At 38.8% G+C, this 25915-nt stretch overlaps 1 protein-coding gene across 1 annotated transcript in view; it reads right to left on the bottom strand.

Annotated features, from left to right (window-relative positions):
• Positions 1–11549: 11549 nt before the first annotated feature.
• Positions 11550–25915, bottom strand: part of NAALAD2 (N-acetylated alpha-linked acidic dipeptidase 2) — a 46149-nt gene continuing 31783 nt past the window's right edge. The window contains exons 18-23 of the mRNA XM_012737692.3: positions 24215–24306; positions 22519–22609; positions 20654–20918; positions 16811–16892; positions 14643–14735; positions 11550–11783 (exon numbers count right to left, since the gene is read on the bottom strand). Coding sequence (XP_012593146.2) covers positions 11591–11783; positions 14643–14735; positions 16811–16892; positions 20654–20918; positions 22519–22609; positions 24215–24306 — 816 coding nt within the window. The 3' untranslated portion in view covers positions 11550–11590. The remainder of the gene's footprint in view (positions 11784–14642; positions 14736–16810; positions 16893–20653; positions 20919–22518; positions 22610–24214; positions 24307–25915) is intronic.

The following is a 25915-nucleotide window of genomic DNA, read 5'->3' as shown; positions in this document are numbered from 1 at the left end:
TGTTTCTTGTTTGTCAAAATTATTTATTTTTCACTTTTAGAGACAGGGTCTTCCCTGTGGTCCAGGATAGAGTGCAGTAGCATGATTATAGTGCAACCTCAAACTCCTGGGCTCAAGCAATCCTCCTGCCTCAGCTTCCCATGTAGTTGGGACTATAGGTACACACCATGACACCTAGCTAATTTTTCTATTTTTTGTAGAAAGGGAGTCTTGTTATTTTGCTAGTCTCTAACTCTGGGCCTCAAGTGATTCTTCTACCTGGGCCTTCCTAAGTGCTAGGATTACATGTGTAAGCCACCACACCCAGCAGTGTGTCAAAATAATTTAATCTGCCATTAGTTTTTTTTTTTTTTTTTTTTTGCAATCACACAAGAGGAGGTTTATTTTCTGGCTAGCCAGGGTCCAAGCACCAGAGCACCAACGCAGTGGCCACTCTCGCAGGCAAGGACCCCGACTGGAACAACACAACGGCATGCCTTTTATCCCCATGGTGCACAAGCTCACTACGCATGGATCATGCGTTGACCTTTAAAATGATTGGTTGCCCACTATTGCCTTTTGAAATAATCGGCGGGTTGGTTGCCCTCTATTGCCTGATGGGCCAGTCGCCCATGCTTCAATGACCTCATCCCATAATTCCCCATACAGCGGTGTAGCAAGCAAGCAATGACCAGAAGCAAAGGTTTGCGGTTAGCTCATTGCCCCACCCAAGTAAATTCCCGACAATTGGAAGAATTCCTCTGTCCTACAAATTCCTCTGCCGTACATTCCCCCCTTTCTCTAGGTAGCAGATGAGCACTCTTGCTCGTCCTCAAGGTCTCTTAGGTGCTCTAGTTCTATAGCTCTTGACCATAGCTGCTGATATTTTTGCAATACTAGTAGCTGGACAGTTTATCCGTTACAAAAGCTACTAGTCTATTAATTACACATGGCGTGAAAGTAAGGACTAAGATTAGCATAGCGAGTGGGCCTAATAGAGTGGATAGTAGCGTTGTTAACCAGGGGGAACTGTTAAACCAAGACTCAAACCAACCTGCTTGCTGTTCATATTCCCGTTTGTGGCGGGCAAGCCCTTCCCTGACCTTAGCTATAGATTCTCTAACAACTCCCGTATGGTCTGCATAGAAACAACATTCTTCTTTGAGGGTAGCACACAGTCCTCCTTGCTGGAGGAATACTAGATCTAACCCCCTCTGGTTCTGGAGCACTACCTCGGATAGGGAGGTTAGTGACTTTTCTAGGTGTGAAATTGAATCTTCTATCCTTGCAATATCTTCATCAACAGCTGCCCTCAGAGTATTAAACCCTCTTTGCTGCATTGCCAGAGAAGAGATACTAGTTCCTGCTCCTATTGCCCCTAAGCCAAAAAGAGTAGCCAGGGTTATGGCTGTGAAGATCTCTCTTTTTCTTTCAAAAATTAGGTTGGTGACTCTTCGCCCTACTATGCCCTCATACATTGTCTCCTCAGTGTGGTATATTATTTTTGGGAACACTAACACCATTATACAGTAATCTTTAGACCCATGTAAGGTTAAGGGGTTGGTGAGGGTTTGGGGCAGTGAGTACAGCTGTAGGTCTCCATCCCAAAAACATTAGACCAAAAACACAACATTCCAAGAACACAACAACCAACCCCCACCGCGATCCGTCCATGTTGTCACCCAGTTCAATCTTTAGATGCCACAACCCCAGTCCAAGTCTGTGTCAGCGGTCCTGGGCTGTCGCCGCCACGGGGGTCAGTCTGGTCTTCAGAGGATTCTTCGGGTCTGCAGTTGCTTTCCACTGGTCCTGGCACCGCTCCTGGTCTTTTTTATTAGCAGGTCTCACGTGGGAGTGGTGTATCCAAGTCGCTACTATTCTATCGACCTTAAGAGCAGTGGGGGTAACAAGAATAATTTGATAGGGGCCCTTCCACCTCGGCTTGAGGGTTCTGCTGTTATGCCGTTTCACCCACACCCAGTCCCCTGCTGGTGTGGGTGAAACGGTGTCCGGCACCCTCCTCCTCAGGCCGGTAGATAGCATGGAGGGCCGGCCATACTTGACTGTGGACACGTTGCAGAGCCTGCACCGCTTGTAACACTTCTTTGGGATGTCCCGGAAGAGCCTCAGGGCTCATCCTAGGAACTACAGGAGGGGGTGTGCCGTACATGATTTTAAAAGGGGTTAAACCCAAGTGATAAGGGGTGTTCCGGGCTCGGAACAGGGCGAAGGGAAGGAGGGTCACCCAGTCTCCTCCAGTCTCTAGGGCCAATTTAGTCAGGTTCTCTTTTATTGTTCTATTCATTTGCTCTACCTGCCCAGAGCTCTGGGGATTATATGCACAATGTAATTTCCAATCTATCCCCATAGCCTGGGCCAGCCCTAGACTAACTTGACAGACAAACACAGGTCCATTATCTGATCCTATCCCTTTCAGCAGTCCATACCTGGGGACTGTTTCTTCTAATATTTTCTTAGCTACTGTCAAAGCTGTTTCTCCTTTCATAGGGAAGGCTTCTACCCATCTGGAAAACGTATCTACCATGACTAGTAAATAACGATACCCATACTTCCCAGGCTTGACCTCTGTGAAATCCACTTCCCAAAATAGTCCTGGCTGCCTCCCCCTTTCCCTCGTACCTGCGTGGGTCCCTCCGGTCCTCCCCGGCTGCATGACCTGACAGGCTCGGCAACTTTTGATGATGTCATCTGGAACTCGTCCTTGTGACTTGAACCTTAGTTGAGCAGTGTCCAGCAGTTGCAGCATCTTTCTCTTCCCTAGATGTGTGGTCTGATGCAGGTGTTCTAACAGGTGGCGTCTTAAGAGTTCTGGCACTATTAGGCGATGCCCTTCGTCCCACAACCAGCCATCTTCACGTAGCTGCTCTGAGGCCCAGACCTCATCTACACTGGAATAGTCCAGCAGAGGAGGCAACCGTCCCATGCCTGGGGGTGGCAGGCTAAGGTGCAGGATGTTTGGCTGCGGAGTGTCTTCTGCAGCCTTCTTAGCTTCAGCGTCCGCTCTCCGATTGCCCCGTGCTTCCACGGAATCCCCGCTCTGGTGTCTGGGGGTATGGACTACCGCCACTGCCTTTGGCAGCAAAACAGCCTCTAGTAGGTGGAGTATTTCAGACTTGTGCTTAATTTCCTTTCCCTCTGCCATGATGAAGCCCCTTTCCCTGTAGAGGGCCCTATGTATGTGCACAGTCCCAAAGGCAAAGTGGCTGTCAGTGTACACCGTCAGCCTTTTTCCTCGGGCCTGGCTAAGAGCCTCCGTCAGCGCTATTAGTTCTGCCTTCTGAGCAGATGTCCCTTGTGGAAGGCGTGCCGCCCAGATAAGTTTACCTTGGTCATCTACTATGGCCGCCCCTGTGTACCTGCGTCCGTCCTGGATGAAACTGCTTTCGTCCGTGAACCAGGTCAAGTCGCTACCTGGAAGGGGGCGATTCTTCAAGTATCTACGGGTCGTCTGGGTCTCGGCTAGGATCTCAAGGCAATCACATTCAGGTGCAGCTGCATCGGGGGTTGGCAGAAGTGTAGCCGGATTCAAGGCGGCAGGGGCCCGGAACTCGATGCAGGGTACGTCCAGCAAAAGTCCTTGGTAATGAGTCAGCCTCACATTTGTGATCCACCGTCCCGGTGGCTGCTTCAGAACCCCCTCTATGGTGTGCGGGGTGGTGATCTGCAGCCGCTGCCCTAGGGTGAGCTTATCAGCGTCTTTGACCAACAGGGCCGTGGCTGCGATGATTCGCAAGCACGCTGGCCACTCCGCCGCCACCGGATCTAGTGTTTTTTTTGACAAGTACGCCACCGGTCTCTTCCAGGGTCCCAGGGCCTGCGTGAGTACCCCCTTGGCTATTCCCCTCTTCTCGTCTATGAACAGGTGAAACTCTTTTGTAGGATCAGGGAGTGCTAGGGCCGGGGCTTCCAGCATGGCTGCCCTCAGGGCCTGAAAAGCGTCTTCCATTTGCACAGTCCACTCCCATGCTCGCCCCACCTTACGCCCTTCATACAGAGGTGGAGCCTTTTCCGCAAACCCAAGGTCATCATGGAGGGCCTTGTTGAACAGGGTAGGCGAGTTTTTCCTGAACCCAAATCCGATCTCTGCCATGTGGTCCACTGATATAGTTTGGCTCCTGTTGCCCCCTGCACCCACCTGGTCTTACTGGACAATTTTCCTGTGTCTTCCGTTAGTACCAAATGTTCTGCTCCTGTATCTATGAGGCAGTTGACCGGGTTCCCTTCCACTTGCAAAGTTACCCTAGGTTTCGGGAGGGGACCGAACCCCATCTTCCCTATTCGTCTATCACCTGTCCTGCAACCATGACTTTTTCAGGACCTCCAAGTCTTCGCCCCTGAGGGGCGCGGTGACAACGCCATTACAAGATGGCGCCGATTTCCGGTGGCCCGCCTGTAGTAAACAAGTTCAGCGCATGCGCAGAGTAAGTCCTGGCCTGTTCTATAAGTATGCATATGAAGGATCTTAGCTTGGCCTATCAGTAATAACCCTCGCGCGCTTTTAACCTATCCCCATCACTTCCCTCCTTCCTTAGAGTATATAAGTGTGTGAGAGCTTGTGCTCAGGGTCTTCCGCATCATGTAAGTCTAAAGGGAACCCCATTAAAGCACTGTCAGAAGAACTCCAGTTGCCGCGTCTTCCTTGCTGGCGAGGCAGGCGCGACACGCCCCCCTTTCTTTTGGGGCACTCTTGGGCCCAATGTGCATGCTCCTTGCAATTGGCACATTGATCCTTGCCTAGCCTTTCCCGCCCGGGCCTTTCCCTATCCTCTGACCCTATCTGCCCCCCTCTTGTGGCGGCTAGCAAGATTTTAGCCATCTCTGTTTGCTTTCTGTGCTTCCCTAGCTTGGAATTTTCTATCTTCTATCCTGATCCTCTCTAACCTCTCTTCTAGCGTCTCTCTATTGTTATAGACCTTCTCCGCCACTTCTAACAGGTCCTGCAGAGTCTTCTCGCCCAATCTATCTATTCTCTGCACCTTGCGCCTAATGTTGGGGGCCGCCTGATTGACAAACGCCATCATAACTGCTGCCTTACTCTCCTCCATTGTGGGATCTATGGGGGTGTGCTGCCGGAAGGCCTCTATGATCCTCTGTAAGTATGCTGCTGGGCTCTCTGGCCCCTGATGAACATCTCCTACCTTGGCCAAATTGGTCGGCTTTCGTGCCCCCATATGGAGACCAGCCATCAGAGTCTGGCGGTAGACCCGGAGACGCTCCCTACCTTTAGCCTCATTGTAGTCCCAAAGCGGCTGTTCAAGGGGAAAAGTTTGGTTGATGGTTGGCGGGTTTGTAGTAGGTCTGCCATCCTCCCCCAGAACCAGCTTCCTCGCCTCCCCCTGAATCCTTTCTCTTTCCTCCATTGTGAAGAGCACCTTAAGCAACTGCTGCAATCATCTCAGGTGGGCTGATGAGTAAAAAGAACAGAGTCTAAAAGATTAATTAGGTCTCTCAGATTCTCAGAGATTGGAGTCCGGCAACACTGGCGTAGGACCGTGTGCCCTCTCCTTTCTGGCCTCTTTAACTGCCAGAACTTCCGCCTTTCCCCTCGGGGCAGGTAGGAGGGCCTTCAGCCAGGGTGGTGGGTCTAGAACCAAGTCTTGCCAGACCACAATATAGGGGATCTGATCAGGGTGGCCGTGGTGGCCAAATAGCACCCCTTTTACCTTTTCGATCAAGGAGGCATCAAACGAGCCCTCCCTGGGCCACCCCACTCCAAACGTGGGCCACTCGGCCTCACAAAGGGTAACAAAATTTCCCTTCTTGACCTCCAGGGACAGGTTGTGTGCCCTTGCTCACCAGGATGGACAACGGCGTTGTTAGAGCCTGTCCCATGGCTAGTCAATAATAGACAGATGTGCAAACTGATATTCCACAGTTGGGGCACTGGGGACAAGGATCTGAATCCCTAGCCTTTCACACTCCCTACAGAGGTAACGGCCGTGCCCCTCCCGCACTAGCCACTCCTGGCACGGGTGGCAGGAGATACACTGTGTGCTGCCAGCCCATGCAGGGGAATACTCACCTGGAGGTTCCAGTCGCCCCTGCGGATCTTTTCGTGGGTCCCCTGATTCCACGGCCCCAGCCCAAAAACCCATGCAACCCTGATGAGTTCTTGGGCTGAAACCACAGAACCCAGAGACTCCAACAAGCCAATGAGAGATGTCACACTCACTCACACACATACACACACACACACACACACACAGAAAGCCGGCGACAAACAAAGCAGACAATAGACAAGTGGACAGTGAGGTAAACAGACAACCTAACCTAGTCCGGACCTACTCCCCGGTCTCCTCCTGACTGAGCCCTTGGCTACAAGGTCAGCTCTGGAGTCCAAACGGGGCCAGAGGACGTCTCCGCCTGGCTCCGACCAGCGACCCACCAGCGCATCCGCCTAGGTCCTGTGCCGGCGTCCTGATTTGGGGTCCTGCAAGGGGATTCCGCGTCCCTTGCCCAACACCACACCCGGCTAGTCCGGGATGGATTTTCACACTCCTCCCTCAGCCCTGAATTCTATCCGGTAGTCTGTGGGGAAGGCAAATCCCGGACGAGCCCCCAAATGTTAGGGACCGACCTTCCACAGCCCCACTGGACAGAAAAGCAGAGACATTAAGGATGCAGTCACACAAGAGGAGGTTTATTTTCTGGCTAGCCAGGGTCCACGCCCCAGAGCACCAACGCAGTGGCCACTCTCGCAGGCAAGGACCTGCCATTAGTTTTTGACTAAGAGATGCTGTTCAAATAATTTGATTGTTAGATTATCCTTTTTTAAAACTTTGCTATTAAAATGAGATCTCCCTGAACTTGAGGTACTCTCCTCTCCTCCAAAAAAGTAATTAAATGGACATTCTAATGTTTTAAAACAGTATGATCCTTCATAATGTTTATTTCAGTTTGTAGTTTCATATTTATTCATATTTATTTATATGATGAACTTGTTAGTGTCTGTATCCCCTTGTAAACTGCATGTATATTTGACTTTATATTTTCGCGGACCATTGTATCCCCATTTTCTAGTACTTGGCATATTGGTTGGCTCTTAAAAATATCAGACATGTAGCATTTATTGGCTGGTTACTGTTATAAGAACTTTAATGAAAATTAATCCTCATGAAACTCTTTGAGGTGGGATCTATTATTATTTTATGGTAAACTACTTTGTGACACTGTTAAAGTATTAATAATTTACCCAGAGTTGAAACTAGTGAGTTGTAAAATAACTTCGAGAATGCAAAATTGATAGCATTCTGAACTTTGTGGGCATCCTCCTTTTGTTCAGAAAAGAATTAAAATCTCTGCTTTTGAGTATGATGTAAGTATGAGTACACAGGTATGGGAATAAGTAAATCTAGTAAAACAGTTTATTTAGGCATGTGTTCTTAAGGTACAAGAAAATGCATGCGTTTTAAATGTTTGATACTTTTTAATGGGTTCATTATAATTGTATGTAAAACTTTAAAGATTCCCTATAACAGATTGGGCCCAGACTGCCTACTTTATTTTAGAGGCCAACTTGGGCTGTTACTGATGCCTTAGAGATTCTTTCAAGTCCCCATTCCTCTCTCCTAACTATAAAGCTACTTAAAGCTGGAAAAAGTCAACTAAGTAGGGGGGCGGAGGAGTGGAACAAATTTAAGGGAGCAGGAAGCCAACAGCAAGATAATGAAAACCAGAACCTGAAGATCCTTAGATGGAATTCTAGTCCCATTTTTTTCAGGCAAATAATTTAAAACCTTCAGGAAAAGTAGGTGTCTGATCACAGGACTTAATTCACTTGATTAGATTAGAGGACATTTCAAAAACTATTTGGTTAACCATAGGGATTTAGAAATTATTAGTTACAAGAATCAACTCGATGCTGTAAATATATTAACAGCTTTTTTTTTTTTGCACAATTAGAATATGGCAAACACTTAGCTAAGTGCTTTATAATGACTTTTCATTTACTCTGCAGAATATCCCCATGATTACATAAAGTACGAGTATATTACTACTACAGAAGGAGAAATGGAGGCAAAGGAAAGCTGCATGACTTGCCTCAGATCAAATAATAAACGATGAAATTTGATTTTAAAATGTGAGACTGACTCCAAAGTTCTTAAACCCTTACCCGTGACACTGAAGACATTCAAGTCACAATGTGAGACCCCAAATTGAAACTGCCATTGCTTAGTGTTTTTCTTAGCACCAAATGATTAAATTACAATAAAAGATTCTGTGCTTTCAATTTTTGTAGTAGTCAGTTGAGCTACTGATTTTCTTAAGAACCTTTAAAGGATAGTTGACAAGAATTAGAGATGGATTCCGCAGTGCAGCTGTAGGACTGATTCAAAGCAAAATGCCATGGTAATGAATTTGTCCCTTGCAGGCAGTTTGTTCTAAAGGCTTGTGCATATAAGCCTTAAGGCCTTATCTTCAAGGCTCTGAATTATTCTGCATGTCTGTATACTTAGACGTGGATTATTAAAGGACCATGTACATAGGCAAATAAGTCACTACAATGGGTTGAGCTAAATGAGTTATAATTAAGTATTAGTGTATTAGGCAAACAGATTGTCTCATTTCAATCATGTAAAATTAGGTTCTCAGTTGTAGAAAGGGAAAATGTCCCATCACATTACAAGGGAAAGACAATTTCTTAAAAGTTCAGAACTTTTAATGATTAAGCATCTTTAATATTATAGCCATCCCTTAATTACTTTGTGTGATTCAAAAAATACTTGGCCACTTCTGTATTTGCTGGGGATTACTGGCCAAACATGGAGTGTGTGCTTCCAAGAAAGTTTCCAACAAGCAAAATAAGTCATTCAATAAAAATGCTAAAAATAAGCCTGTAAAAAGATGGTTTGGAACATATTTGGTAGATCTTACAGATTTCTTAAATGAAGGATAGCAGAGTCCTGAAAAAAAGAAAAGGGAGCTAGCCAGACAAATAGAAGAGAGAGGAAGGGTTTCATGGGAAAAGACTAGGATGTGAAAAAGGCTGGAGTTGAGAGATGGCATTGGCCTGTTAAAAAACTGCTCAGCCCCCCAAACTTTCTACCCTATCCCCTCAGTATTGGGGGTTGGAGCTCCTCTAGATTCCATTTCATCAAGGTAATTAATGCAGCCATCAAAAGCTCTGCTGATTTCCCCCAATAAAATGTCTTAATTCATGCCAAGCCTGATATTTAGCCCATCCCCAGAATTGGTAAATGCCCCCAGGAAAGAAAACAGTTGGTAATCTCTGCTATCTAGGAAGGACACAGAGACTTTTAAGACACCTAGTCTTCAGTGCTTCCACAGCTCTTTTAATGTATAAAGTATTTTGCATTTGGTCCATTTTTTCCCTAGATATTGCAACTGGTCTGATTGTCTACCAGGACTATTACATTTCTGGGAGTGAAAGTCCCTATTGAAGGGTTTTTAAATAGCATTTAGCATGATCACATTTTGGCTATAGATAGTATAATTGTAACACAAAGGGGGAAAGGAAGTGAGACAATATGAAAGGAAGTTTTGCATCATTTAAGTGAAAGATAAGATACTGCTCCTCTGAATTTAGAGTAATCACATTGGGGAGTGGGAGGAGTGGAAGAATATAATTATTGAAAGGACAAGAAAAAAAGCAAATTACTTCATAAAGTTAAGTAGCAATGACAAGAAAAAGGCTAAAACCTGTTTTAGTATTACAGATGTCTCAAAGGTTACTATTTTACTCTAATGTCATTTCTATAATTGAAAGCTCAAGAATCAATTAGTCGATAATTTTGAAATTCTGAACTAAATATAAGAAATGTTAAGATGGCCAATGTATGCATATGTAAATAAGTTATTTATATGCTCAGAATAGAAAAACTAATAAATTACAAAAATGCAAAATAGGATTACTATTTGTGAACTGTATTGCATCCCAGAATGCTACACTTTTTTTGTTTAAAATGAAAAGTTTTTATTATAACTATATTATTTTCCTCTTACAAAAGGATTATATTCATATAAAAAATTCAAGCAATTTAGAAAAAATAAGAGTACAATAAAGTCCACCATCCCAATGTAAGCACTGTTGATATTTTGTTTGATATTTGTATATTTAGTTTTATCACTAAGTCATGGACAATTTACCATATAAATGAAAAATGTAAACATCAGTTTTATGATTATTTTTATATTATGCTATAAGTTAATCAATTCCCCACTGATATTTACTTTGTTAATTTTCACTATGATAAATGCTGCAGTAAACACTGTGTCATATATATTACCATTCTGCCCAGTTTTGTCTATAGAACTAATTTTTACAATTTGTGGGTTAAAGTATTTCATTACATTTCATGTTTTTTTGTTTAGTAGTTTTCTATTAGACAACTTCTGATTGAACATGTTAAGAGTTTTTAAATGATTAAAATAATTGTATTATAAGAATTTATGGCTTATTCTTTTTGGTAAAGTAGTTGAACAGCCAAATTTATTGAAGCTTTCAGTTTACCTATAATTCTGAGTCAATATGCTCTGCATAAAAGTATGTAGTTGAAGTTGCTGATAAATTTATAGGAGTTAGAATATGAGGATTTGCGGCAGCTTTTATTTTGAGATAGGGTCTCACTCTTGCTCAGGCGGTCTAAACTTCTGGCCTCAAGTAATCCCTATGCTACATTTTTATTCAGTAGAGTTGAAGTTATCAAAAATACAAATATTACTGACTTTTTCCTGACTTTAACATTCCATGGTGATTTCACAAGACAGGGTATGTTATTCTGGCAAAAATCCTTGCCAGACTTTTTGTGGTTCTTATGTAATCATTTAAATGTACAGTTTGATGAGGTTTGACATATGTATACACCTGTGTAACTATCACCCAGATCAAGATATTGAAAATTCCCATCTATAGGAGAGGGTTTCCTCATGCTTCTCTGTGTCATCATTTCCTATCTACCACATTTTGCCACTTTTCCATATAAATAGGATCATATATTATGTACTTGTTTTGTGTCTGGCTTCTTTCTCTCAACAATGTCTGCCAGTGATATGTCATGTATTGACAGCTATTTTTACTGCTGAGTAGTAATCCATTGTGGATATGCCACACTACATCCATTCATCTGCTGATTGACCTTTGAGTTGTTTCCAACCTAAGTTCCCATGAATGTGAATATGCATTCAAGAGTCTTTTTGTGATGATTGTTTTTGCTTTTCTTGAGTAAATATGTAGAAGCAGAATTTGGGGGTCATAAAGTAAGTATATATTTAACTTTATAAGAAAGTGCCAAACTGTCTTCCAAAGTGGTTTTACCATTTTTCATTACCACCAGCAATGTGTGAGAATTCAAATTCCTTGCCATAATTTACTTTACGGAATTTTCTGTTACCTTCTTTCTGCTACATGACAGGATATTTTTAGTTCGTTAGAGTAACACTTTGGTTAGATAGGAATTTTTAAAGAGCCAAAAAACTCTTTACAGACAAGTAAGACAAGTCTATAATCAAAACACGACATGAAAAGCAAGATTTTAGAATACTCTGGCTTAATAAGTTATCAAAAAGAAAGATAAATTTTATCATCAGACTTTCAGCAACACCTTTAATGGCTAGCCACTTAGCTAAGACCTTATTCTAACACTTCTTTCAGAGTCCCTGCTGCTGCTTGAATTGTAAAAGCTGCAATAGAAATATGTTTCTTTACTTCTGTCCAGGCCCAATGTGGGTCTGCTTTATTTTCAATATCAAACATGGCGTCATAGATCCCAGGAAATGATTCTCCAGCATATTTGTTGTGGCTACTTGGAGCAAAGATAATGTGCCTAAAAGAAAAGAAAAAAAAAAAAATATGGCAAGTTCAACTAAACAGTATATCTATAAGGGCTGTCCGGAAAGTATCCATCCGTGTAATATGTTCTCATTGTATTAACAATAGCTGGATACTTTCCAGACAGCACATTTTTATAGGTTTTTAGTTTTTGGTTAGACCACATCTTATATATATACTTATTATATTACTATGTTTTCTCCTCAAGTAATAAACTTCCCTTTCCTTCTCCTCAAACCACTCGTCTCGTTCTGATGCAGCTTTGAGGAAAACTGCCAAGCTTTTGGTAATACTACATGGCAGATGAGAAGAAAGAGCTAAAACTATATAAAATATACTGACATGGAAATATCTCTAAGGTATATTCTTAAGGAACAAAAGCAAGTTGTAAAATAATGTATGGTCCTATTTACGTATATATAAATGTATTTATAGATTTATACAAAATGTAAATATATATGAACATAAATGTGCATATACATTTATATACACATATATACAATATAAATATACATTTTACATTTAAATATAATATATTTATATGTAAACACATACACATAGAGAAATATATATGGTCATCTCTCAGTATCTGTGAGGGATTAGTTTCAGGACCCTCCATGATACCAAAGTCCACAAATGCTCAAGTCCCTTACATAAAATGACAGTATGTGCATATAATCTAAGCATATACTCGTATATACTTTGATTTTTTCTAATTTATATATTTATTTTTTAGAGATAAGTTCTCATTCTGTTGCCCAGACAGGAGTGCAGTGGTACAATCATAACTCACTGTAACCTCTAACTCCTGGGTTTAAAAGCAATCCTCCTGCCTAAGCCTACTCAGTAGTGATCCTCCTGCCTATACACACACATACATATTATATGTATGTATTTTTATACACACATATAAATGCATTAAAAATTTCATGCTAAACTGTCTTTCTAATTAAAAAGAAAATTTTTTTTAGAGACGAGGTTTCAATATGTTCCTCAGGCTGGTCTCAATCTTCTGACTTCAAGGGTTCTCCTGCCTCTGCCTCCCAAAGTGTTGATACTATAGGCATGAGCCACCGTGCGTGGCCCAAAACACTTGGCATTGATTTTCTCGGAAGAGAACAACAAAAGTGGGTGTGGGATGTAGGAGTGGCACTGTCCCTTTTTATTCTATATGTTTCTATAGAGTCAATTTTTTATAATTATAAAATACAGATATTTTTCTTATACTTAGATTAATAACTCTAATTTATTAATTAGTAAGTGTAATTAATAACACTAATGTAGGTATTACTTTCAACTTTTTGGTTTATATAAATACTTAACTGATGGTTGCTATTTCCTTTGTATCAATGAAGAAACAAACATTTGTGTTCTTATTTATAATTTATAAAAATGGCCGCTGTTTTTCTGAGTATATCCCTTACTGAGATAAATCTTCAATTTACTTTAAATATACAAACCTATGGGGTAAAAGCAATTATAATCTCCACTTAAGAGCTGAGGAATCTGAGGTTTAGAGACATAATTTTCCCAGGTCACACTTAGGCTTTTAGAGCAGAGCTGGGCTCTAAAAGCCTGTGCTTATAATTACTTAAATGTTAATACTAATCACTAACATTTATAAGAAAGATAACATATAGAACTATTTTTTGATGTTATTTGATGATAAATAGCCTTGTAAAGTAGCAAATTATCATCACCTTAATTCAGATGGGAAAACCTTAGAAGTGACTTGCTCTAAATCACACAGCTATAAGTGAACAAGAACACAGATTTTCTGATTTTAAATGCTAGGATGTTTCTAATTTCCATCAACAAACTATAGTTTAAAAGGGATCTTTAGAAAATAGAGGCATATGTCCAAGTGAAATAAAACATGATGTAAAGATACAGACAGAAAAACAAGATGCAGATGCTTTTCATCTTGACAATGGGGTTAGGTCCTAATAAACCCATCATAAACTGAAAATACCATAAATCAGAAATGCATTTAATACACCTAAACAACTGAAGATCTTAGCTTAGCCTAGCCTACCTTAAATGTGCTCAGAACACTTATATTAGCTTATAGTTGGGCAAAATCATCTAACACAAAGCCTATTTTATAATAAAATGTTTATTATCTTGTAATTTATTGAATACTGTACTGAACTTGAAAAAAAAAGAATGGTTGTATGGGTACTCAAAGTACAGTTTCTACTCGATGCATGTTACTTTTGCACCATCATAAAGTTGAAAAATTGTAAGTTGAACCATTTTTAAGTTGGGGATCATCTACATTTCTTTAGGTGAAACATGACATAACATCTTTGAAAACCAAAAATGTTATACAGAAATAGAGCTAGACTTATTCTACTTGACTGTAGAGAATAGAGTCAAAGGGAGAAAGTTACAGGAAAATAGATTTCAGATCTTTATGAAGAAAACTTTATACTAATTAGACCTTCCCTAAAATGGAATGGGCTTCCTCAGGAAGTAGTAAGCTTTCTATCACTAGAAGATTCAAAACAGAGACTGAATAACTACTTATCTGAGAATCTACAGAAAGGATTCAGGTAGACGATTGAACTAGATGAGCTCTAAGATTCCCTTTAAGATTCTACAGCTTGAAGATTTTTTTTAGAAAGAGTTCTTTTTCAACTATCATTTACCATTTTCACTCACAGCAAAGCAATAAACTATGAAATTTATTTTTCTAATATACATATTGTACTACTATTAGATCTTGCCCATATTCCCTTCAGTCTACATATTCACCTTCCACTCATCTGATGGCATTAAAGACGACTTTGGGTATGCTGCTTTTGGTCATAGTGATGTGTACCCTTTAGTGGAACACCTGTTGTTTACTTACCTATAGAACTGCCTCCCTGGTAAACCAAGAGGATCGATGAATGCTCTTTCCAGCAGCATCAATTGATCATTCATGATTCTCACTGCAATGGGACTTTGAGAACAAGATACATATAATTATAACACTTACCATGGAACCATGTTTTAAAATAACATTAAATAAAGACAAAGTATGGGAAAATAAACTTCTAAAATCAATAGATTTTAAACAAAATGCATATTAACATATTAAGCTACATATAACAGCAAGGTCATCCTGACATTTTTAATAAGCAGAAAGACCCATTGGAAATGGTTGGTTTTATTTTTCTAGATCACAGACTAATCAAAAAGAACTGAAAGGCCAGGTGTGATGGTTCATGCCTATAATCCTAGCACTCTGGGAGGCTGAGAAGGGAGCATCACTTGAGATCAGGAGTTCGAGACCAGCCTCTGCAAGGAGGAGACCCTATCTCTATTAAAAAAATAAAAAGAAATTAGCTGGACAAGTAAAAATATTTAAAAAATTAGCTGGAGGTGGTGGTGGATGCCTGTAGTCCCAGCTACTCGGGAGGCTGAGGCAGGAGGATTGCTTGTGCCTAGGAGTTTCAGGTTGCTGTGAGCTAAGCTGACACAACAGCACTTTAGCCCGGGCAACAGATTTTATCTCAAAAAAAGAAAAGGAACTAAAAGACATTCTTTACTTATTTCTAGGAGGGTAGCCAAACTTCCTGGAAAGGTAGACAAAGTGAACTATCAAGTTGTTCCTGATAAGCCATTGAGTTCTGTGGAAGAAAAGAGCAGATAAGGAAGGGCTGGGCAATAAAAAGTAAATGAAGGTTTATGGAGTCTGTAAGAAGGGTAGGAGACAGCTGCACATAGTGCAGGACAGGGGATTCTCTTTCACACTCTATCTCCGGGGAGCTTAATAAGTTTGCTGGGTTCTCCTACAATCTCAGGGCGAGGCCCTTCAAAATGACTGACACAGCTTTTCTGTCAATATGCAAATTATTCTGATTAAGTCTGAAAAGATAAATGTGACATGGACTGGACCAATTTATGCTTGTTATGTAATGTTTTGCTTTGAATATACCTTTTAAGCTATTTTCTTTCTTTTTTTTTTTAAGAAAGAAAGGTTAGCTTTAGAAGAATGAGGATAAATCAATATGGAAGAAAGAAGCAGTGCCAAGACTAAAATTCAAGTCACTTTACAGCAACCTATGGAAAATCTACACATTCCTATAGTAGAATTCTTCTAAAGAACTAGTTAAAATATATCATTTCTTAATTTGTGGATATAAGTGAGTCTAACAGTTGCATAGGTCAATCTGAAACATGTCACTAACCTGGTGACTGTGCCATGAGGGCCACAGCCAGTGAACAGCTTGCTTTTAAACTATTTTCAACCTAAAAGTTGTAAGAAGTTAAATGAAATGCAAAAAAGTATCGATAAAAAAGAATTTTTCTTTTTTTTTCAGTGATAAGAACACAGGGTCTCTATTGTCCAGGCTGAAGTGCAGTGGGTGATCACAGTTCAGTGCAACATCCAACTCCAAACAGCTAGGACTACAGGCATGTGCCACCAGGCCCAGCTAATTTTTAAAAAACATTTTTGTAGAGACGGTCTTAATATGTTGCCCAGGCTGATCTTGAATTCCTGGCCTCCAATGATCTTCTGCACCTCAGCCTCCCAAAGCTCTGGGATCACAGGCATGAGCCATCACACGCGGCCAAAACAAAAAGCATTTCTAAACTGATACACAGGAGTATCAGACAAGGGACTATAATGAAATATATTATAAAGACACTAAACCTACAGAGCTATGAATTACCAAGCTATAGTCAGAATTCTCAACATGCCACTAAAGAACTCCTAAAGACATGTCTCTTTGGCCCTTGACTTGGGGCCAAAGTCAGGATGAGCTTTTAGTCTATCATTCAAAGCAATGCTCCTCAAACTTTAATGTTAGTATAAATCACCTAGGGGTCTTATTAAAATGCAAAATTCTAGTTCAATATGTCTTGAGTGGGGCCTGATATTCTGCCTTTGTAACAAGTTCCCAGGTGGTGCGGCTGCTGGTAGTCTGCAAACTCTAATTTCAGTGATTTAGAGGTGAATTCTTATATCAGTGAAAACAGTTCCTTATAGTAACAAGATTGCTTTTCAAACAGTAGGCATCTGAAACTTACTTATTAAGATCAACTTGAGTAAGTCTTCTATGAAAATCTGAAGCAGCTTCTGAGAAGTTTTTCACAGCAGAAAATAAGGAGTCTTTTTTTAAAAAAACAGAAAAGTAGAAGATAAATTAGTAAGCACAAGTGCTTCATATTTCAGAGGCTCACTTTCCTGCCCTTCCCATTCCAGACTGATATGACTGAATAGATGCTGAAACCATATTTTCTACTAAGCCTTCTTGGAGATCCATGAAAATTTATTAGAAAATATCACAACAAAGAAATACTATATGAAAACAAAAAATGGCTACTTTGGTTTTTAAGGAAATAACTTTCAGAAATCTAGGATATATAATTCCTTGACCTATGGTTCACCAGAAAGCCAGCATTCATTTCTTTATTCATTCATTCAATACATATTTATTGGGACAACTACTATATGCTAGACACTGGATACAACTATAAATAAACTATGATTCCATAATTATTATGGAATAAAACAACTTTATTTGTTTTCAAATAGTGCATTTAAGATCTTGTTTGAATGACAACCTGTGACAATCTGATATATTAGACTCTGAGAAAGAGGATCAGGTGTGGCCTGCTCTGACTTTTCTTTAGTTCACAAAATTTCTAAGGAAAGTAATTAGGTGCTCAGTAAACTTATCCCTCAGTCTCTTTTGGGGATTAGTTCCAGGACCCCTACGTGTATCAAAATCTGCAGATGCTCAAGTTTCTGATATAAAATGGTGTAGTATTTGCCTATAACCTACACACATCCTCCTCTATACTTTAAACCAGGGGTCCTCAAACTTTTTAAACAGGGGACCAGTTCACTGTCCCTCAGACCATTAGAGGGCCATTGGAGAGAGTGCAGCACACATTTCACACATGTGCACTGTGGGCCCAGGATGAGTCGGTTGCTAAGCAGGACAGGCAGTGGCAAAAACACCCGGCGGGTGGGATATGGGCCACAGGCCGCATGTGGCCCACGGGCCATAGTGTGAGGACGTCTGCTTTAAACCATCTCTAGATTACTTATAATACCTAACACAATGCCTACACATCACTTCATTCATGTAGTATTCCGCACACAGCAAATTCAAGTTTTGCTTTTTTGAACTTTGTGGAATCCTTGCCAATTATTTTTGACCCATGGTTGGTTGAATCCACAGAGGCAGAACCCATACATAGAAAGGGCCAACAATATATTGTATTTTTCATTACAACCCCCCACTTATTGTTTTCCATATTTTCTTAAAGGGACTTTAACATACATTATTGATTTGCTGTTTGTATCAATCCTGTGGTGCAAGCAAAGCCAGGAGATATAATATTCATTTTACAGATAAAGTACTTACAGATCAGGGCATGGGATTCCTTTTAGGTCACATAGGTAGTGAATGGTACATTCAGTCTAAGTATATTCAGTGTAAAAAACAGGGGCTTTTAGTCCTAGATATTTCCTTAAGCTTTAACTGTCATTTTTTAAACCTCGTTCAAATAAAATAATCTAATAATAGATGGAATGGAAGCTAAGAGAAGAGAGTATTGAAGATTGAATTTTAAATTTCAAATTCAGTACAGATGTCTAGATAATAAATGAAATGTGTCCTGGGATTCAGTGACACGGGTCAATGACAACTTTGGCAAGAGCAGTTTCTCTAGAGCTTCATAACACAGCACAGAGGATTGGTTAGTAGGAAGTAAAGAACTGTAGACAGGGAGTATTGAGTATGTATTCATCCATTCATTTACCCAATCATACCTCCATTCCTTTGTCAATACATTTTCTCAGGAACAGTTTTTGTCTGGCACTAAATGAAGAATTTGTAAAGGAAGTGGAGCACATCAGATAGAAGAAATGTTAAAATAGAAAAGATTTCTTCCTATGACAGCTTAAGAAAGAAAAAAAAGAACAGATATGAGAATATTTAATCTGATGCATAGTCACCAATAGTAACAGAGATTTTGAAAATATGGCAGAGAAAGGCATTAACAGATCAAACCTTAGAAGAAGGTAAGCAGGTAGAGGAATTAAACTTGCATAAAGAGAGACCTTCTACTACCGTGTTTCCCCAAAAATGAGACCTACCCATAAAATAAACCTTAGCAGGATTTCTAAGCATTTGCTCAATATAAGCCCTACCCCGAAAGAAAATAAGACCTAGTGATGGGCGTGGCTACGCAGCATATCTGCACAACCCATGCATTTCGTAGTGGAGGAGTAAAGAAGATGAGCAGCACTTCTCATCTGCCCCATTGTGACAGCTACTATCCCATAGGTAACTGGAAAGGTGCGGGCAGCCCCACCAACAAGGTCAGCTCCCCTTGTCGGCTCCCCTTGTTGGGTCCCAGCCATCCTGTGCATGCTGCAAGCTGAAGCTTTGAGGGGAAAATAACATATCACCTGAAAATAAGCCCTACGGTGTCTTCTTGAGGAAAAATAATTATAAGACTCTGTCTTATTTTCGGGAAAACACGGTATAACTGTGTAGTTTCTGTCCCTTGGTTGGATCCTGACTTATACAAACTAATAATAGGTAATTCACCAAACAGAAATCAGAGTATTTAGGATGATATCTGGATAATGGATAGCCACAGATCTATAAATGTCCATTTTGCTGTAGGCTCTGCTTATTTCTTCAGTTCGATCTCTCTTCATTTCCCCTATCTTTGCAGAGATACTCCAATCATATAGATATAAACACAGTTTCCTACATTTTCTTTGCTTCATCTTATTTTCTAGATCATAGTACCTGATCTTCATAACTTCATAAAGATTACTAATCCTTTATGTAATAATATTCAACAGTCATCACTGACCACTCCATACCTATTCTCTGTGCTCTTACAGTACTTTTATGTACCCCCATAATAACTTGCCCTCTGCATTTTGCCTTCTCCATTCCAATAGGAGACTTTAAGCCCTTTGAGGACTAGGACTATGTCTTATACATCTTTATATCTCCCAAGAAAAACATAGTACTTGGTACACAGCAGACATTCAGTATATATATGATAATTTGGGTATATGCTAAGAATATGTTTCCCCAGAATAAAGGAAAATAGTTACAATAAAACAGTAATAATAGGTTACACTTACTGAGCAGTAAGTGCCAGCCACCACTGCTTCTATATATTACCTAACTAAATCTCTAGAATAATCTTTGAAACATGTTATATTCTTTTTTATTTTTATTTTTTCACCATTTCACTCAAATGGAATCTGACACACAGAGAAGTTAAGTAATTTTCCCAAGGTCACACAGTGATCAAATGGTAGAGCCAATAGCTGAACCAGGCAAACTGCTTCCAGGCCCAACGCTCAATGCTACTGTACTACATTATTATTTCATCCCTACCCTATAGGAGATACATAGTATAGCACAGCAACCACCAAATGGCCAGTAATAAAAGGAAAGAATACTTATAACTACGTAGAAATCTTTCATGTAGAAACACATAAAAGATATGTGCAGTAATAATAATAATTAAAAATACATCTGTAATGGAATTTGTGGTTTTCTCTACTTTTCAATCTTTTATAATAATGCTGCATTTTTCTAGTATTGTTTCTGTAACAGTAAAAATGTTCTTAAAGGCAGTAATATAGGAAAAATATTTACCACCCCAATGTTTGTAGCAGTAACTTGGCCATATGGATTCATATTACATAGATGAGATTAAATCCTATTCTTTAATAGGCGTTTGTTTAAAAGATTTTGTTTAGAAGTCAGAATTAGTGAGAAAGGGATATATTCTAGGATGAAACAATATGCATTAATCATGAAAAAGATAATATCTTAAAGCTCTATCTTAAACACTGTTTAAGATATCTGTCCAACCATTTCTTACCAAATGATACTCCATGTTCTCTCAATTGTTGGTCATGCTTCTTGGATAAATTGTAGATACTTGTTGCATAATTCTGCAAAGCTTTTGCATAGTCTTTAATATTAAAAGGAATGATTTTAGAGTCTGCAAGTTCATATACCAGTGCTCCTCGTAATTGAGCCACAGAAAGTTGTTTTTTAAATGTGGGGTCATAAAAATTCTCTACCACTTCAAATGTCTCATAAATTGTGTGGTATACTGGGTAGCTGCTGTACTTTTCCGTTTTCTAAAAAGAAAATGGAGAGAGGCAAGTATAAATAAACATTAACTATTTAAATTATAATATTTTATATAATCATAAAAATAACTATAGAAAAAATACAACCATATAGCACCCTGAGTTTTATCACAATGAAGCAAAAAGTTAAAATCTAATTAAAATACAACCAAATATGCACTGACTTAAAATTTTACCATTATTTGTTTTATAATTCATGTAACCTTCATTCAAAATGCTGCTCCTTGAAAATTTTTCTTATTGTATTTTTGATAACTTTTATAATTTTATTAGGAAATATATATTCAGTTGCACCTCAGCACAGTTCAAAATTATCTATCAGTTGACTGGTAAGTATCTTCCCTTACTTCCCAAACAGTATATAGCCAAATGCCATTTAACCTTTATTATATAATTCAGGGCTAAAATTATGAACATGAATTATTACACAGCAGTATCCTATATAAATATCTTTTGAATTCTTATGTCTACCTATTATAATTTTTGTTTTTACCATCTACTACCTTGTTTTATAGGGATATCATTCTTACTGATTTTAGTATCATTAAAAAGCAATCCCTATATCAGCCCTCTCCTTTTATCTAATTGTCTGCTTCTAATCTACAGTGGTCTTCAAAACTAGATAATTTTGTTCAAATTGACACAGTATAAAAGTGAACAGGCCTTGAGAAAGATTTAAAACATCTTTTATGTATTAAGTGTAATAAATGTTAACACATCATTTATGTATTAAATGTAAAAAATGTTAGTATACAGCATTTATAAACATTTTGGGTTATTCTAAGTTGATTTTCTTTATTTCATATTCTGAATAGTCAAATTTATAAGTGATATATATATTATGCCATATTATATATATATGGGCAAACAATATGATGTATTGAATTATGATTTGAAAATTGATTAAAGTTTACAACAAACCTGTATCTACTAATGTAATCTGCAGTTTGGTTTATGAAATAACTTACAACATTGACAAGCAAACATATATGTTGGTTATATTACAAGTACGTGCATATCCATTCAGGTTGCTTGTGTGACAATGGTACACACCAGTCAGGGCAGAACACAAAAGAGGATAAGGTTAAAAAAAGAAAATTTCTTTACTGCCTAACCAAGAGCCCTTACCTCAGATGACAGTCAAGAGAAGCAATATGAAGTGGGGCTGCTTACAATAAAGAATCTTAGTCTAGTGTTCCCCTTAACTAAAATATGTTCTTCAATTGCATTTTTCCTCAAAAAGAGTATTTCACCACCTACAAGACTCTTCTACAAAATGAGATTTTTCTGGCAAATCCTGCATCAGGAAAAGGATATGAACTACTCAGTGCTGATAACCAGCTAAGTATCTGGCATTACTGTGTGAACTGTCATTTCACTGAATAACTCTGGTAATGAAGTATTCACGAAATAATTCAAATTATTTCCTAGTCTGTCTTCAAAGGGACATGCCATCTATCTCTGTTCCTGGAACTCTTTCCAGGCCACATGTCCATCAGATGTCTGGTGCCAAACAACTCAGTGACGGAGTTCTCACCAAAGGAATGTGGATGAAATGCTGTATATTCAAAATGATAAAATGGTTTACCTTATTCTTAGTGTAACGGGCTCTGCCTGAAGCAATTCCAAGTCTCTGAAAATAAGCTTCAAAATCACTTCCTGATCCCAGCTTATTGATTCTAGATGTAAAATATAGCAGACACACACACACACACACACACACACACACACACACACACACAAACACACACACAAAGAAGTAAATGACAATGTTAAATAGATGGGACAATAAATCTTGTCCCAAGAATAGCAAAGAATTATATGTACTCTTCTAAGAATTAAGTAAAGTTTAACCATCCTCAAGACACTTTCCTATCATCTGCTGAAAAACTGCCATGATAAACCTATAAAGCTACATTAAATACAAGAAGTTTGGCAGTATCACCAAAGACTGCAACCTGGTAACGATGCTCTCTTCGATATTTCCGGCATTTATAGTTTTATATAGAGAGGAAAACAACAAAGACATCAGCCCTGCCCTCAGAGACCTATCATCTAGTAAGAAATTGCCACAAAGTCTGTATTTAAGACCATGAAGAATCTAAAAATGTGCCTTAATTCATTGCAGAAATAAATTTAATCATATTTCCTTGCATATAATTAAGAAACCTCAATCAACCTATCCATGTATACATACATATGGATATATAAAATGTAATGACATGGAAAATTACTTGTGATATAAGTCAGTAAAGCAGCATATAAAGTTGCACATGAATTAAGAACTATATATTTCCAAACTATTAGTTCATTAGATGTGTTTCTGAGATTGAGACCTTCGATGTTTTTAAAATCTTTTTGGTATTCTACTATTTTTGTTAAATTAGCATATGAAACTTTTGTAATGGAAATGTAAACTTTCGTAAGAATAATTTGGAATATGGAATAAATATATAAATTGCTACCATCATCAGCTGGTACAACTTGAGTATCTCTTATCCAAAATGCTGAGGACTAAAACTATTTCAGATTTCAGATTTTTTGAGATTTTGAATATTTGCATATACATAATGAGATATCTTAGGGGTAGGACTCAAGTCTAACCATAAAATTCATATATGTTTCATATATACCTTATACACATAGCCTGAAGGTAATTTCATACAATATTTTTAATAATTTTGTGTATGAAATAAAGTTTGTGTTAAATACTTATTTGTGGAATTTTCCACTTGTTATATTATGTTGGTACTCAAAAAGTTTCGGCTTCTGGAGCATTTTGGATTTAAGATTCTCAGATTAAGGAAATCTGTATATTAGAAATAGCATTGCAGTAGAAAAATATAAAATAAACTCAAGGAAGCTTGAGTAGTATGAATGAGAAGACGAAGAAATTAGTATTTATATAAAATCTAAATTGTAAAGACAGGCGGTTATTAATAATGCCCCATAATAAATTTAGAAGGAAATAATTCATCATGAGATTTTTACTTCATCATTATCATTTGAAGTTATAATATATTATTTAGTAATGTATATTATTTATTAATGGCCAAAAATGTAGCAAAATCATTATTGCTAAAAATTTGCAAAACTAGATCTATCTATGCTCTATTGCACGCTAAAAGATTTAGCTGTGTTGGCTGGACAAGAGGAACTTTATTATCTTTTCTTTACTCAAACTATTGATGAGACATCTGAGAATTGCACATTTGGAGAAACAAGGGGAAAATGAGATATCATAATTTATCCTATGGTAGAAAAAATGAATATAAGTAATTTACCTAGGAAAATTTTTATTTTCAGGTGAAGGGTCTTTTTCCAACCAGCTTTCATAAAGTGATTTACCATCAAAACCATCATCAGGGCTGGAGATCTAGAAAGATAAATCAAATACTGGGTATTAGAGACAGAAACAACTAAATTCATGCCAAAATAAAACCATATATTATTTGTCATCAACTTGTACTTCTACCTATATGTGGATATATGTGTCATGTTCATTTATAGAAATATATTTTTTACAAAAAAAATGGCAAGAAATAATCTAGCCCAAATTCTTTTATTTCTTAGAGTTTTTCTATGTTGCCCAGGCTGAGAAAATGACAATGAAATTTAAGAGCATCTAATATATTAATAAAGATGCTGGATACTGTCACGGTTTTGAATACTTGTCCTGCGTCAATCTCATCCCACCTCTACTGAGATGCACAAAAGCACTGTGTTTTCTGTTAACATAGGCCCTTACCACTCCATCAAGTAAAAGTTAACAGTGGCGAATCTCAGAGTAATGGCAGGGCTGAGAAGTAGTCACTTTTCCTGAGCTTAATATGGATGAGATGGTACTTCATCACTGCATACAAAGTCCTCGGCTTAGAAACAGTCGTGACACACCACAGAACCATTCCCTTCCGCCACCAGCATGTTGCAGCTACAGAGGTTTTCTGCTCATTTTTCCAGACAGCTGACTGCTCTACTCTGCTTCTATTGGCAATGGCTGAGACAGAGTCTGTTCCATTTCCTACATCTTGCTTGGACTGAATTCCCAGCAAAATCCTGTCATTTTCTGGAATCATCTAACTAGAACTGTGTCCCATACAATTTAGATCAGTCTCTTATAAAAATAAAGAGAGAGAGAGAGAGAGAGAGAGAGAGAGAGAGATAGAGAGAGAGAGAGAGAGATAGGGTCTATGCATTGACGTGCTGGGCTCAAGCTACCTATCCTGCCTCAGCCTCCCAAGTTGCTGTAACTACAGGCGCATTCTACAATGCCTGGCCAGATCAGTCTTAACTGCTTTAGTTATATGTATTATCAGAACAAATAGCCCTCTTCTGACTTATCAACACTTTGTCCCATTTCTTGCTCCATCAGGCAGCTGTTCTTCTCTATAAGCTCAGCCCTTTCCCTCAACCCTACTCTCCCCTCATGTCACCAGCATAGTTTGATTATTTGTGCCAGTACACACTAGAGGAAGACAAAACTGTAATAATCAGTTTATAGGACAGTAAAAAAACATCTCCTTTGTCTACTGGGTCGTGGCATGGCCATAGATAAGCACTCACCTTTGTACAAACGGGCATACACATACACCACTCCCTTATGGCCCCCAAATTCCTATCATTACTGACATCAAAGGCAGAACTGCCATTTCCCTAGGACAGCACAAATCACAAATTCCTATCCTGAAAAGAGTTCTCCCAATAAGGATTTTCTTTAAGCTAATTTTTAGATAAGATGCTTTTTTTATGGACATTCCAAGAAAAGGATCAAGGACATCAGCTACCCAAGATGGTGAGAGAGTGGTGATGAGGATAAGAGGACTTATTTGGGAGAATAAGTTTTTAAAGACACTAACAGTAAAAAGGGAGGAACAAGATTAAAGGAGATTAGGAAAAAGTACCTAGAGAAAAGTGATACCTACTTCACATTGTTATCTAAAGCTGACCTCAAAGCAAACATTTCTATAAGTAAATTTTATAGCAGG

The sequence above is a fragment of the Microcebus murinus genome, chromosome 4 (assembly GCF_040939455.1).
Source record: "Microcebus murinus isolate Inina chromosome 4, M.murinus_Inina_mat1.0, whole genome shotgun sequence".
Taxonomy (NCBI): Eukaryota; Metazoa; Chordata; class Mammalia; order Primates; family Cheirogaleidae; genus Microcebus; species Microcebus murinus.
Note: the sequence above shows the minus strand (reverse complement) of the source record. Positions and strands in the feature narration are given on the sequence as shown.